This window comes from Nicotiana tabacum, chromosome 19 (assembly GCF_000715075.1).
Source record: "Nicotiana tabacum cultivar K326 chromosome 19, ASM71507v2, whole genome shotgun sequence".
Classification (NCBI taxonomy): Eukaryota; Viridiplantae; Streptophyta; class Magnoliopsida; order Solanales; family Solanaceae; genus Nicotiana; species Nicotiana tabacum.
This window is the reverse complement of record NC_134098.1, coordinates 116396916-116413415: the sequence shown is the minus strand read 5'-3', so window position 1 is coordinate 116413415 and position 16500 is coordinate 116396916. Positions and strand designations below refer to the sequence as shown.

Here is a 16500-nt window from a genome sequence, read left to right as displayed (position 1 = left end):
TTTGGGCTTAGATGGGTCATGCCACATAATATTAGGGATGCTTTTGAGTCTTGGAGTTACTGGAAAGTTGATAGCAACATCAGGAAAGTATGGAAGATGATACCGACAGCTATTTTTTGGAGCATTTGGAATGAAAGAAACAACAGGTGTTTCAAGGGAGTATCGACATCTCCTCACAAACTCAAGGCCAGATTGCTTCATGTATTTGTATAACTGGAGTTATCTTTCCTCTATTGACTCCCCTGATAGTTTTTTGAATTTTGTTAGCTCCCTAGTACTAGTATAAACATTTGTAAGGAGCTAACAATTGCTACTCTTTTGTAATTTATGCATCTTCTTGATGCCGTTAATGAAAACAGTTACTTCATCAAAAAAAAAAATATATACAGTGTGTTGTTTTATAATGAAGAATTTGTTAGATTATTGTTTGTAGATATTAATATATATTACGTATTTTCCATAATATTCATATTTTTTCTGCTAAAGATAATTAAAAATAAAAAATTCGTAGGCATGCCCAACTGCCTCAGGGCTAATGGCCCGCCCCTTGTAAGTAATGTTTTTTTTCTATTTTTGTTTTGGAGAAGGGAATTGAGTCAAATGCAATTCTCAGTTTTGCGGAGTCATACTAGTTTCTTGTCTGCTAGACATTAAACTAAGAGTCTTAAGATGTGCATCTTGTGCTTGTTCATAAACGGTATCTTCTGGTGTTTTCTTAAATTTGTTGTTATTATTATTATAGGGTTTTTAATATTCTCTACTATAATTTATGAGTTAATGAACCCTTAAATTGAATTTTACACAGCTATCTCTGGTACTTTGGATGAGTTAAATGAGGAAGAGAGGACCGAGTTACCTGACTCGCAAGAGTATGAGGTTGGTTTCAAAGCTTGCTACTTTCCCTCGATATACGAGACTTTATATCCCTTTTTGCATTTGTCTCTATCTGTAATTTTGATTTCTTTGGTGTTACTGTTATCATAAGATTTATCTTTTTTCTTTCTGTTTTGACTTTATGTTCACTCACTTAATATAACTTATTCTAGTCTACATTTTTCGTGTCAAGAGTTAAATGTCTCTGCAGTTTTAGCTAATTAAATAGTAGTCATGGAAAATAATTCAGAGCCATATGACAATCTCTGGGATTTGCTATCAATCAATCAACTGCCCAATCGCATCAATGCCAAATTAGTTGGTGTCGTCCGATATGTAAATCCTATGTATCCATTCCACTGTACTTGGGCCAGATTCATTACAATGCTAAATAACTTGCTTGAATGCGAACAAGGTTTTTTTAAAAGTGGATCTCCTCAAAATTCATGCTTGTCTTAACACTGGATGCAATTCTCTAATTTTACAAAATGGACTCCTGTCAAAAACAAGAATTGAATGTAAGTATTACAAAGATAACTAAGCATAATCCTAAGTAGTTTCTATGGAGTGTCAAAGTGTTGCTAAAATCATTATAAAAAAGGACTTTTTCTCTCTCTTGGGAAATGAGCCCCCCCTCTCTCTCTCCTGGAACCATGTTCCGGCGACTTTTCTTGTTAATATCACTTCGTTCTTCGCTGGGTTCACATGGAAAACAAGACTTTCTTCATTGCAGGTGATAAATCTTTTGAGCAGATCGATTCAGGAGAAGGATGGTTCGTTTTAATTGAAAGGGGCAGACGATTCTCGGCCAAGATCAGATTAGACGAGGAGAACCTTCGTCGGGCGTGTGGAGCTTTCAGGCAAGCATCAAGAAGTGCAGGGGATCATTACATGCGATGGGGATGGAAGTCACAAGCATACACATACAAAGTGTTTCTAAATTTCAACACATATGGCAGATTCATCAGAATAGAAACTTGGACAGGGGATAGGAAAAAAGCAGTAATTATTCCTGAATCAGTTTAAAATGGGGGATGGGGTAACATTGCTAATAAGATATTACATTTTCTGGAAGAACTACCCACAAACAGAGATACATGCATGCTTATGCTCCTCAGACAAGATCATATGTTGATACAACAAAGATCACTCAGTGGCCGGAGATGTCAGCAACGAAGGCAGGAAATGTGGGCAACATCACAACAGAAGTAGCCGGCCGACCAGAATCACCAATTTCTCTCGCGGTGTCTGGTTGGAATTTTCAACGATCCTTTCAACTACAGCCCAAATCAAGAAGTAATTCAAAAGTGGTTCTTGAATAGGTGGAAGATCTGTGCTGGTATGAGAGTCACCCCCCTCTCTCACAACCAGTTTTTATTTGAGTTTCCTTCAAGACAAGAAGCGGCGAGAATACATGCTGGTGAATGGTTTTGGAACGGTCGTCGTCTATCTCTTGAGTGGTGGTCACCGGTGGCAGGAACTAATTTGGGCTGCCAGAGATCAGAATACAAATGGGTCAAGGCTTTTGGTATTCCCATCCACGCGTGGTCACTTGAAACCTTTAAGACTATTGGTGATCTTTGTGGTGGTTTCGTCGGAATTGATGAAGACACAAAGTATCGTAGTCACTATTTCTGGGCGAGAATATGTGTTACTGCTAGCAGGAACAAATGCCCAGATAAAATCGAGCTTGATGTGGAGGATTGGAGGTTTGAGATCTCGATTTTAAAGGAAGTTGCAGCAACCCCTAAGCTAATTCCAACTAGAGTCCAGTTACAGGGGAGAAGTGCCGGAGATGCATCGGAGAAGAGACGGGAACATCTCGGGAATTGCAGCAGCAGGGAAAGTACCACAGAATCACGTGGGTGGTCAGGTGGTAGAGGATAACTTTAATTCAAATTTATCTGGTCCCACTCCAAGTTATATGGACACTAGGGCAGATAAAAATTATCCTCTGACCTGGCCCAGTCAAGCAAGCTGTTCAGGAGTTAAAAGCTCATTATATTTGGGCCCAATAGAAACTCAGTCCTATTATTTCAGAGCCCCAAGTCTGAAGGCCCAAGCAAAGGGCAAATCAAAGAAGGCCCAATCAGTATGGAGAGCAAAAAACCCTGGCCCCCAAACTAATATCAGCAACACTCCAAATATCATCGAAACTTTGCCAACAGACAACTCACATCAATGGAAGTATAACATAGTCGTCTTCGCATGCAACCATTAACGACACTGAAGCTGGCGACGAAGCAGATGATGAAGCAGAAATTTTTGTAAACAATCTCATGAGTCTCTCAAATCGTCTAAACTGGTCAGATGCTGCCTCGACAATTCTTGTTTGCTCAGACACCGATTCCTACAGTAAGCCACTCTACCTCACCTGTATGAGGAAAATCTCCTGCAATCACAAATAATTCAACATCCCAACACAATAGATACTTCCAGATGGACAAAATTGGTTATGGGTAAAGCATGCAAAGCTTTTGGGATCAATGCAGTTGGGTTCGAACATGAACTCTTGGATTTAATCTTGAGGATGGATCAGAACCGACAAGCTCAAATTCAAAAAAGACGGTCACCTGCCACAACGAATAAAAAGGGGAAAAAGAAAAGGGAAATTGAGGTGCAAAATTTAATTAGTGGGATTAACTATGATGGGTGTAGTAGTAAAAGGGGCAGGCATTGCAAGATTGTATCAAGATGAAAGTTAAAATCCTAAGTTGGAACATACGGGGTCTTAATGATAGGAAAAAGAGAAGCACTTTAGCATGACTAGTAGATATACTGTGTCTACAGGAAACCAAAATGGAAAATATTCCAGCTAGTTTCATTTATCATATTTGGGGGAACAGGTGGGCTGAATGGGTAGAGTTAAAAGCTTGTGGTACCAAAGGTGGCATCATCATCCTATGGGATAAACGATTGTGGAAATGCATTGACTCACATCAAGGCAACTACACAATTACTTGTATGCTTGAAAGCCTGCATGAGGATTTTAGGTGGTCTTTTACCGGAGTGTATGGCCCACATACCAATTATGAGAGGGAAGATTTATGGTTGGAATTAGGTGCAATAAGAGGCATCTGGGAGGACAAATGGGTGATTGGAGGGGACGTTAATGTGTGCAGATATGAGAATGAAAGACTCAACTGTTCCACAAGATCCACAACTATGAGGAAATTTACAGAAACTATTTTGGATCTTCAATTAATTGATCTACCTCTACATGGGGCACAATACACCTGGACAAGGGGAGAAGACACTCTACAGGCATCCAGGATAGACAGATTTCTTGTTTCTACAGAGTGGGAAGAGAGCTTTAAAGCAATCAAGCAACTGGCTCTTCCAAGATCAATTTCAGACCATAGACCATTGTTGTTGGAGTGCGGAGAATGAGATTCTACACACTCCTATTTCAAGTTTGAAAACATGTGGTTACAACAAGAAGGGTTCATAGACATGTTGAAAGGGTGGTGGCAGAGTTACAATACAGGGGGTAGTCCTGATTTCATACTCGCTCAGAAAATGAGGAATCTGAAAAAGGACATCTCCAACTGGAACAAGGAAATCTTTGGTAAGCTGGAAGTCGGGAGAAACAGAGCACTGTAAGAACTTGTTGCATTAGAACACATCACAGAAAATAGAATCCCAATACAATCTGAAAAGCAAAAGATCTGGAGTTTAAAAGTGGAGCTGGAGGAACTAGCCAAAGCTGAAGAAACATCTTGGAGACTAAAATCGAGGTGTCAATGGTTAAAAGAGGGTGATAGGAACACAAAGTACTTCCAATCAATTGCCAACTCTCACAGAAGATTCAACAATATCGACAAGCTTCAAGTGGATGATGAATTAATAGAAGACTAGGCAAAAATCAAAGAAGAGATTCTGAGTTTTTATCAGAACCTGCACACAGAAAATGAAGGATGGAGACCAACAACTAACTTTGAGTAAGTTGCTACAGTTTCAGGGAAAGACAGGGAGATGCTGGAAAAAGCCTTTGAGGAAGAAGAAGTGCATAATGTTATTCTTTCATGTGCCGCGGATAAAGCTCCAGGTCCAGATGGCTTCACACTGGCTTTTTTCCAAAAATTCTGGGAATTTATCAAACCGGAGTTGATGGGGGCTCTCAACCATTTCCATCAGCAATGAAGGGGCAATTGAGCTCAAAGACTATAGGCCAATAAGCCTTATTGGAAGTGTATATAAGATTGTGGCCAAGCTGCTAGCAGAAAGGTTGAAGAAGGTTATTAGTAAACTTGTGTCCAGTCATCAGAATGCCTTCATCAAACATAGATAGATCACAGATGCAACACTTATAGCTAATGAAGCTCTAGATTGGAGGATTAAAACTGGGGATCCTGGTATTATGTGCAAGCTGGACATAAAGAAGGCTTTTGACCAATTGAACTGGTCCTATCTAATCTCTATATTGAGGAAGATGGGATTTGGAGACAAATGGTTAAGGTGGATCAGATTCAGCATCTCAACAGTCAAGTACTCAGTTTTAGTCAACTAGGAACCAGTGGGCTTCTTCTCCCTTCAAAAAGGGATCAAGCATGGAGACCCACTCTCCCCTTTCCTGTTCATTCCGGTCATGTTCATTCTGGTCATGGAGGGACTAAGCAAGATGTTGGAAAAAGCTAGAGAAATGCAGTGGATTCAGGGATTCAAAGTAGGCTCCAATATTGGGAACTCAATTACTGTTTCTCACCTGTTATATGCTGATGACACTTTGATCTTCTGTGAGGCAGATAAGTCACAAGTTATGCACCTAAACCTCACTCTTCTCCTCTTTGAAGCTTTGTCAGGGTTACATGTCAATGTGCTGAAAAGTATAACTTATCCTATCAATCAGGTGTCTAATGTAGAGGAGCTGGTAGGCATTATGGATTGCAGTATTGGGACTCTGCCTACAACATACTTGGGCCCCACTGGGTGCTAAGTTCAAAAACTGTGAGGTATGGAATGGGATCATTGAAAAAATTTGAGAAGAGACTAACCTCCTGGCAGCTTCGATATATTTTCATGGGTGGCAGATTAAGTGGGACATAGGAATTGTAAAATTTCAAAATAGGGGGAAAATTTTTTTCAAGTGAAAATGGTATTTGAAATTTAGAGTTGTGTTTGGACATGAATATAATTTTGAGTTGTTTTTGAAATTTTGTGAGTGATTTGAGTGAAAATTTTGACAAACTTTGGAGTTTTTCAAATTTTCGAAAATTTCTAAAATGCATCTTCAATTGAAAATTGGAAATTTTATGAACAAACACTAAATTCGGAAAAAAGTGAAATTTTTTTGGAAAAAAGGGAAAAATTTCTTATGTCCAAACGGGCTCTAACTCTCATTAACAGTGTGCTTGACAACATACCAACATACTACATGTCATTGTTTCTTATCCCAAAGAAAGTACTAAAGCAATTGGACAGAATAAGGAGAAACTTCCTCTGGGAGGGTAATAGCAACACCTACAAGTTTCATCTGATAAAGTGGAATAAAGTCACTCAGCCAAAATGCAATGGAGGATTGGGAGTTAGAGATCTAGCAATCCACAATAAATGCCTTCTAATGAAGTGGCTTTGGAGATATGGCACGGGAGAATCAAGCCTATGGAAGGAAGTGATCACTGCCAAGCATGGGAAAAGAGATAACTGGAGCACTAAAAGTTATAATGCACCTTATGGTATCGGTCCTTGGAAGTACATCAGTAATTGGGGAATGAATTTTTCCCGCGCATCCACTTCAAACCAGGCAATGGGGTTCACATAAGATTCTGGAAAGATAAATGGCTAAACAACACTTCACTCATGGTTGAGTATCCTAGCCTATATCAGATTGATGTTCACCAGAATTCCTCTATAGCTCAAAACAGATATGGTAGCAACTGGGATGTTCATTTTAGAAGAGCAGTGCAAGACTGGGAAATTGATAGCCTATTTGATATGCTAGCAAAAGTGGAGGGGTACAATACTGATGTGAGCCAACCAGATACCATCTGCCGGGGGAATAAGGGCACCTTCACATCCCAGAACCAGATGATAGATGCATTGCTTGACCCTGGAAGTTAATATGGAAGACCAAACTACCTATCAAAGTCATTTGCCACAACTGGATTGCCCTCTATGAGGCTTGCTTAACTCAAAACAATCTCAACAGAAGAGGTTTCCAATTGATCAACAGGTGTTATCTATGTCTGGGAGATACAGAAACTGTCAACTACCTGTTTTTGCACTGCCCTATGACTTTTGACCTTTGGAATATGTTCCTTCGCATTTTTGGCTTGCATTGGGTCATGCCACAGAATATGAAAGAGGCTCACTTGAGGTGGAGTTTATGGAGAGTTGACGAGACCATCAAAAAAATCTGGTTGATGATCCCAGGTGCTATTTTCTGGTGTTTATGGAACGAGAGGAATAGAAGATGTTTTGATGGAATCTCAACTCCAAATCACACTCTCAAAGCTAATTGCCTGAGTTTGGACTAAGTTAGCTTCGGTAATTAGCACCGACAAATTTATAGACTTTGTTAGCTCCCTGGTCTTAGATTGACACTGTAAAGGGAGCTACAATTCTTATTTTTTTCATTCTGCATTTCATTACTTTTGTAATTCGCATCTCCCTGATGCCTTTTGCTAATGGAACACCTTATTTCATCAAAAAAAAAGAAGGTAGTTTATATGAATATACTTTTTTCCAATTGGTTAGTTCTTAGTTAAGTTCACAGATATAGAGCGGGTGTCCTTAAAGGTTAAGTTAAGTTCGCATTGATTATGAGAAATTATTAAGTTCACATCGATAATGAGAATTTATAGGTCATTCAGGCAACTTTTCTCCATGTAATTTTAGGTCTCTCTTCCCTTTTAGCACCTTTAGTCATTATTTTCTCGCACATATTAATCAGGCATATATAGGACATGGACTTTGTAGGCGAGCTTCTTGCACCCCTCTCGGATGTGATCAATTGTAGTCTTATCCGGTATGTATGCCCACACCTCCACATTAACGCATGTATTTCTCCATTACTCATCTTGTAGATATGTTGGGCTTCTAGTGGCCAGTAGACACTCCCAATATAACATTGTTGATGTCACTATTGTTTTATAGAATCTGCTTTCACTTTGTCAGCATCTTCGTAACTCTCTTCCACAGTTCCCTACTTTTTCGCTATTGCCTCATTCCACAGAGTGTGCTGCTCAATCCCTAATCTCTAAAACCATTTCCTTAACAGGGCCTTGTTGAAAAATCGGGGATCTGTCACCTCAAGGACCCCCTCCCCCTGCCAACCCAATTTATTTGGAGATGTAACGTCCTCCTAGCTGGCTAGGTGGAACTTCCTACCGTATTTGTTGAATCCCATAAAAAGTTCCGATCCAATTTATCTGTGACATTGGTGCGGGTCTGTGAAGCAACAATGTGAAGTCGTTTAGGTGTAATTCGATCTTTGAGTTGCTGTTCTTAGGTGTCCAAAATAGAAAACAAATGGAAGCAGTTATTCTAAGACACCTGTCTGATATCTAGTTTGAAAAGCCCAAGATATTATGATGCATTTGTTGTTTGTTTTCTTATACTTTATCCTGATTTTCCAGGTTGGTGATGGTGGAGTAGGTTTCATATGGTTAGTCAGTGAGGGTGGACTGGAAGAAGAATGGAGACATTCTGTTGCACCAATTCTTGTGGATAAACTTGTTGGGATCATGCAAATAACTAATGATGAAGCAGATATATCAAACGAAGATGGTGCCTTTCTTCCACCTTCTGGAGAACTGGGACCTGATTCTGTCACTAATGATTCTAATGAAGATGGTGAAGACACTAGAGATGACTCTGTAATTTTTGAGAGAGAAGTAGGTTTTGATGGGACTATTTTATATTTTTGATCAGTTACGTAAAACTGTATAGTAGATTAAGATCTCCTTTCCATTTGTCATTGCAGGTTGAAGCAACTTTTCAAAGGGCTGTAGAGGAAGAAGTAACAGAAGACCATGTAATTTTAGAAGTTAATGCATTGCGGTATGTTGACTAGAACTCATTTTGTATCTTATATTCTTGAATATTGTGTCTGGAGAAAAGCTTTTTACCTTGAATTAACATTTGCTCTTCCCTCCTGTTGGCTCCAGTTGGTGCATTATTTCATGCCATATTTACTACAAGAATTTCCACTTACTGTATATTCTGTAGGGTGACAAGTGTGCACCCAAAAGTTCCATTTCTTGTCCTTTGGACAGTTTCTTAATTTATGCTTCTATTAACCAAAGAGGGTTGAAGTGCTAATTGGCTTAGTTTATCTTTGCGAGGTTAAAGCAGCAGCTTTCCTCTCCTCTTTCAGTGTTCTTCTTACTTAAAATCTCATCATATTTCTTTAGGGTATTTTTGTACATCTTACCTTCAAGTATGTATTTTTTTTATGCCTACCTCCTGCGAGAAAGTGTAATGCTTCTTTTGCCTTTGACCTTTCCTTTTATTATTGTACTCTACACTGTATATGCAGACTTACTGTGGTCGAATTCCCTAGTCTTGTGTTGTTTCTCTTACTCTGATTAGACCCTAAATTTCAGAGTACAATTGGAAGTACGTAAGAAGATGAATTGAGTTCTAGAAAGTATTACGTAAACATCAATACGGAAGCCTCAAGATTATATGTATATATTGCTAAGGAAATTTGTGGCCGCCTGCCTTTATATCAACAACCTGCAGTTATCTCTTGTATGTTTTCACATTTGCTACCACTCTGCACCATCCTTATTTATTTCTGAGGATTAGGGGTGTTCATTACCCGGATTAAACCGAACCGAAATGAAAATTTAGTTTGGATTGGTTTTTTTCTGTTTGGTTTCAGATTGAGAAATTAAAAATTTTGATTTTTTTTGGTATGCATGTTGTTGTTGGCTTTTTTGGTATGCTTTCGGATTTAAGAGTGTGTTTGCCTTTTTAAAGGCAGGGTAAAGTCTGCGTACACTCTACCCTCCCCAGACCCCACTTGTGGGACTACACTGGGTATGTTGTTGTTGTTGATTTTTTTGGTATGCTTAAAAAACAAAAAATTTAATAATATACATTAATTTTATTTAACATGGAGTACCATTTACGGGAGTTAAGTTTGACTGTTTTATCACTAGAGTTAAGTTTGACTGTTTTATCACTTTCAACCTTGCTTATTGAACTATTTGTACTAGGATCTAGGGAATATAACGCCTTATTCTTCATCTTTGCAATATAACCCTTTATTCCTCATCTTTACTAAGTAGTATTTTGATTGCAAAGCTTTCATCAAAAGTTTCACTTTTTCTTCAAGTTCTAATATTTGCAAGCAAGAATTAATCTCATTTGAAAGGATTATGGTTTGGATTTTGTATTTTTATGTTTTTCTTTTGATGAAATAAGGTGTTCCATTAGCAAAAGGCATCAGGGAGATGCGAATTACAAAAGTAATGAAATGCAGAATGAAAAAAATAAGAATTGTAGCTCCCTTTACAGTGTTAATCTAAGACCAGGGAGCTAACAAAGTCCATACGTTGGTCAGTGCTAATTACCGAAGCTAACTTAGTCCAACAAAAAAGATTGAGTAGGCAATTAGCTTTGAGAGAGTGATTTGGAGTTGAGATTCCATCAAAACATCTTCTATTCCTCTCGTTCCATAAACACCAGAAAATAGCACCAGGGATCATCAACCAGATTTTTTTGATGGTCTTGTAAACTCTCCATAAACTCCAGCTCAATTGAGCCTCTTTCATATTCTGTGGCATGACCCAATGCAGGCCAAAAATGCAAAGGAACATATTCCAAAGGTCAAAAGTCATAGGGCAGTGCAAAAACAGGTGGTTGACAGTTTCTGCATCTCCCAGACATAGATAACACCTGATGATCAACTGGAAACCTCTTCTGTTGAGATTGTTTTGAGTTAAGCAGGCCTCATAGAGGGCAATCCAGTTGTGGCAAATGACTTTGATAGGTAGTTTGGTCTTCCATATTAACTTCCAGGGCCATGCATCTATCATCTGGTTCTGGGAACCAATCTGCCTGTAGCATTCTTTTACTGTGAAGGTGCCCCAGCAGATGGTATCTGGTTGGCTCACATCAGTATTGTACCCCTCCACTTTTGCTAGCATATCAAATAGGCTATCAATTTCCCAGTCTTGCACTGCTCTTCTATTTTGTATTTTGTATTTTTATGTCTGGACATGTTACTTTTAAAAATGTGTTTTCAATGATTTACCTGTGACTAATATTAGAAACTTTATTAAGAAATTTAATATTATTCTCATTCTCTATAATATTTATATTTTCGCCATGAACTATAAATATTCGATTATGTTAATTATTTTGTATGGCATAATCAAATAACCGAATAACCAAACTGGGAAAAGCCGAGCCGAAAAGAGTACCAAACCAAACCAAACTAATTCGAAAAACCGAACAGTGCAAAATAGAATCGAAAAACCGAATGCACACCCCTACTAAGGGTAGACGGAGAAACATATTGTCATAGGAAGAAAGTGTACACGTACTAGTGGCCTTGAGGCTTGGTGATTGTTGTTATATTTAAATTTCTGAATTTATTGGGAAGTAATTCGTGAGATCATGCACTATGTGTTATTTGTCAGGAGTCTTTATTTTGGTCGAAGACATTTATTTCTGAGGGTAGACGGAGAAACATTTTGTCATAAGAAGAAAGTGTACACGGACTAGTGGAATTCAGATTGTTTGTGTTCCTTCTCTGTTTCATTGCAGGTTGTCATACAATATGACATCTGCAGACTGTGCTGGTGCCTTGTTTTATTCAGTGATGAAATTGGCATTGGATTCTCCGCATGACTCACCTAGTAAGTTTTCCTTTTATTTTTGTGTTTCACACTACACAAGGTTGTTGTAAATTGTAATTATCTGTAGGTTGCTTTTTCTATTGCAATTTGACATAGAGTGCTGGGTTTTTGGCATTTTGTGGTGAGCGGTGCTAATTTTCCTGTTTCGTTATAAAAGAGAGAAATTCCTTTCTAAAGTGTAGATTCATATTCCCTTATTCAACTTGGATACACCAAATAGATCTGTTGCTTAATTGAAAGATCATTTAATATGCATGTCAAGTGTTGAAGCTGTATGCCCTTAAAGCTATAAGCTTATTACAAATAGTGGCACTTTTCTTAAGGTAAAAAACATGGTAATGGTCTTATGGCTTCCACTTCCAGTTTATGATATTAATTTTCTACTCTTTGTTGGTGTTCAGTTGTTTGCTATGTATGTGCATTTGCATTTATTTGTTCGTTATTTTGCTCTATAAATATGATATGGTTTAGATACTGAGTTTTAATTATTCATTTTCATCCTTCTCTTAATCTCAGACACTAATATTTGGCAAGGTATAAAGAATTTAGCTAGATGCGCTTTCTTTCGTATTTACTTCGACCTCTTTTCTTTCTGGAAGTGGCTATATTATGTCTAATATTTGTATGCTTATGTTGTATAGTTTGTGTATTCATCCCATATATGCCTTTTTTCCCCAGATGAATTGGTCAAGAATGTTGCTACCACAGTTAAAAAATGGAAAAAGCTTCTGAAATATTACTTGCCAAGCATTGATGAAGAGGTTAGTGTATTTTGTATTTTATTTATACATTGCTACTCAGGTGTGTTAACATGGCACTTATCTGTTGGTTCTTTGTCTTACCCTAAGAAATGTCAGTTCTTAGAAATCTTAGTAGTAATGTTTTTCCATCAGTTGTGATGTTTGGAAAGTACTTCACATGTTTAGATCTCATGAATATTCTGATATTGGATCTGTCAGATTGAAGTAATATTGAAGTTTGAAGAAATGTGCTTGGAATCTGCGAAGGAGTATTCTCCATTATTTGTACAGGTATGTTGTTTCACTCTTGAAGTTGCACTGTTTTTGCAGTCCATCTAGAGGATTGAATTAGTCTTTCCAGTCGTTTAGCTGTTAGATGTGCAGAGCAAAGGGTTAGATCTAGGCAACCTGTAATGCTAATTCACTAAACTATTGATATGGTTAAACTAATACCGTCTTGCATTTCGGAAAGCTATCAGCAATCTTTTTGTCTTAACAGGAGAAGTTGCTAGTGTTCAAGATAATCTATATGAATAATACTTATAACGAAACCCTATATGTAACTGTCACAAGTTCCGATTATACATTTGCTTTCGCTGTGCTGACGTGATGTGTGATGTTCTGAAGAGCCTTATATTCCACTACTAGCTGAATGTCCTTGTTTGATTTGGACTACTACTGACTACTGAGACGAAAGTTGAAAATGTTGTCCAGGAGTAAGTTGAAGTTCCCTTGTTTTTGTCCCCTTGCCGACAAGGCTTTGCACCTTAGTCTCCATTTGAAATTTACTGCTTTCCACATTAAATACGAGAACAAGGAGCATTGAAGGGTAAGTGGCTCTGAAGATATGCAGTTGTTGTCACCCCCCAAAATCTGGAGGAAGGTGACGGGCACTCAGTGCGTTAGACTTGCCATAAGAGCAAACCCACATTCATTTTATACTTAAGACAGAGAGAGTGTGTGCATCATGATAACGGATATGTCATAGTTTGAAACCATAGACATGTGGCTCATTTGCCTAATATCTTATTGAACTTTTATACATAATCCATGAAATACACATGATATTATTCTGAACATAATTACATGACCCACAATGTACATGGAGCTTTTAATGACAATGATTACATAATGCATACAAATAACCAGACATGAAGATACCCACTGGTATGGTAGCGGGGCTTACCATACAACCTGGAGGAGTCGAATGCCTGCCAATCTGCTTCCTCTAATTTCCATCTGGGCCTGCAAGAGGAAAACAATAATATGGCCAAACAACCGGGTACATCCACATCGTACTTAACATGTGCCATCGACTCACTAACTCAAGATTGGACAAGATTTTAAAGAAAACATCACGCGAGAGATATACAAATCAAATAATATGAAAGCACTTCATGAATCATAAAGCATTTGAAGACCTGAACATATTTGAAAACTACACATGTGGCCTTAGCCCTTCTTCATAACATAACATAGATTATAACTTTAATCGGGAGCATCTATGGACGTTTACGTAGTACATAGTCACTGTATGGGCAATATGGCATCCAAACGCGGGTAACGACTCGACTGTGAAAGCCGTCTCACCATAATATCATATGGATCGTACATGAATCTGATCTAAGATATCGATCGGTTGAGCCGTCCCACCATATGTCGTATGGATCTGACATGAAGGTATTGAGCAACATAAGCACCAAGCTTACACCAGCATGTGTAGTTTCCAAACTTAGGTCCCTTTTGCCCACAAGCTCACATTTCCGTTCGAAACGTTTTTGCAAATATATGGAGGTCATGACTTTGAGAAAGATCTCAAGAAAGGGTATATCTTGCGCTCACTGGGAATAGGATAGGTATTAACTGTTAGGAAGTTCTGATTCTTTTTGTTTGGAGGGCGGGGGAGGCTGAGGTGTCATACTAGCAATTTTAAAGCGTAATCTAGTTCTAATTACTGGTCATACGCCTCTTCAATGAGGTGTGTCTTGCCCCTGGGTGAACACCCAACTGTTTGGGGCATACACTCGCGTCTTACACTCGCCAACACTTTAGGACGTTTTGTGCCTACCTTGCCCCGAGGCGCCCCAGAAATGCCTTTCAAAACAATTTCTTTTTTTGTTTGGCTATGGGAAATCCCATTGATTCATTTTTGTGCATTTGTCAAGAAATATATCTGACCTACTTAAATATCCATTATTCAATTTAATCTAAATATTTTTACTCTATTTTATACCTCCACAGATTTTGCATCATCTGTACGATCAGGACATTATACAAGAAGAAGCAATACTTGACTGGGCTTCTGAAAAGGAAGAAGCAGAGGAGTCAGATAAGGTTTTTGTGAAGCAATCAGAAAAATTTATCCAGGTGCGTACTTGCAGCACTTAAACCTTTGCAGGTAGATGACCTGCCTGTAGTGCACAGAAACCTAGAAGATTCATTGATCTACTTACCCTATCTTGTCATTCCATCCCAACGTCTCCCCACCCCCTGATCCCCAATGCTCAGGAAAAAAGATTAAGGAATTAGCAAACTTGTAAACAATGAAAAGAAGAAAAGCAAAGTTCGTCTTTTTTATATTGCCTGCTTTACCCGTCATCTTGAATCGTGCATGCACATTATGAACTCTGAAAATATTTGCAGTGGCTCAAAGAAGCATCTGAAGAAGAGGATGAGGACTGACAGTAGTAGAGACCGTATATTTAAAGCTGCTCCAACTACCTGTAGCTACCTCACAGTTTGCCCTTGGATGAATATGTTACTCACCATTCAGAAACCTGCCACAGCTGAGAATCAAACCTTAATCCCTTTGTCCGTCCATAACCCTAAATGTGTCGTTTATATACATTTTTCATCACTTGTATAATCATTGACTTCGAGATAATTCATCTACAGTGGAACTGACTTCCAATTTAGTCTGTAGTCTTTTCTGCTGCAATTGGAGAGGCAAGTTTTGTTTCAATAGAATTTTTGATCTGAGGAAACACTTCACATGTCAACTGTGTGTGGAAATGTTATATAGTGAAGGGTTACTGTTAGTTGAAGACATTGTTTCCTACTAGGTAATTGGCATTTCTTTGCCATAAACCAACTCTTAGGTTAGGCCTATATATTGATTTTCTCACTGAAACGGTAAAACGGCTTGTATTGGAACTGTGGTACCTCTTTGAGTCTTCTTCTTGAGTATTTTATAAGAGCTTGCGTTATGTTGCTGTTACATATTGTTTCCCTTTTCCTTTTTCTTTTCTGTTTATAGTTTCTTCATTTCTCTTTTTCTGAAATCTTAGTTACCCTGCTAAACATTCCCTGGACTGTTAAGTTGAGTAGGAACAACTTCATTTATTTATTTTGTTGGTGTTTTCCACTGGCAGTGTCAATGTATTTTCACATAATCAGCGCAATTTATTTTACTGTTGAAGGTTTTTATCTTATTCAGGTTATTAATTTCAGTGGAATGTGTTGGTACTTTAAATTACCTTTAAAGAGGAGTGATTTTGTAGAATATTTTACCCAGTGAATTCCCACAAGTGGGGTCCGGAGAGAGTAGTGTGTACGCAGACTTTATCCCTACCTGTAAAAAGATAGAGGTTGTTTCCGGTAGAGAGGCATAGAAGTTAAAGCATACTTTATTTATTGGTGTGGGTTTGTTGGCGAACAAAAATGAGTAGTTTCTAAAAGCATCTAGTTTGTATGATAAATCCAAGCCCTGCAAGGAGAATCTATTTTTTCCATCCTTGCACGGACAATTCAATGATCAAATAGTTAAAAGTGCAAAGTGAAATGGCACGAGCTTGAATCCATTGCTAAACCAGATGAGTTTTCCTTACTTTTCCATTAACTATTGAAAAAGAACATATTTCAGAAAGCTTCAACTAAAGCTTTGAACGTAGATAGGACGTATACTTGCGAGTTCAGTTTATGCCAATTTTTTGTCATGTATTAAGTATGCACATAGATCATATATGCAATTTAATGCAAATTCTGTAAGGATTTAAATAATAAATCAGATTCGAGAGGCCCCATTGGTCCTGGACGCCCTTGTAAGCCCATTGGGCCTCTCCAGCAACAGCGAAAAG

The 16500-nt window shown here is 38.2% G+C and overlaps 1 protein-coding gene across 1 annotated transcript in view; it reads left to right on the top strand.

The window, feature by feature from the left end:
- Positions 1 to 15641, top strand: part of LOC107767614 (uncharacterized) — a 30588-nt gene extending 14947 nt beyond the window's left edge. Inside the window, exons 8-15 of the mRNA XM_016586668.2 lie at positions 806 to 876; positions 8451 to 8708; positions 8798 to 8874; positions 11593 to 11684; positions 12363 to 12445; positions 12644 to 12715; positions 14666 to 14791; positions 15068 to 15641. Coding sequence (XP_016442154.1) covers positions 806 to 876; positions 8451 to 8708; positions 8798 to 8874; positions 11593 to 11684; positions 12363 to 12445; positions 12644 to 12715; positions 14666 to 14791; positions 15068 to 15106 — 818 coding nt within the window. The 3' untranslated portion in view covers positions 15107 to 15641. The remainder of the gene's footprint in view (positions 1 to 805; positions 877 to 8450; positions 8709 to 8797; positions 8875 to 11592; positions 11685 to 12362; positions 12446 to 12643; positions 12716 to 14665; positions 14792 to 15067) is intronic.
- Positions 15642 to 16500: the final 859 nt, after the last annotated feature.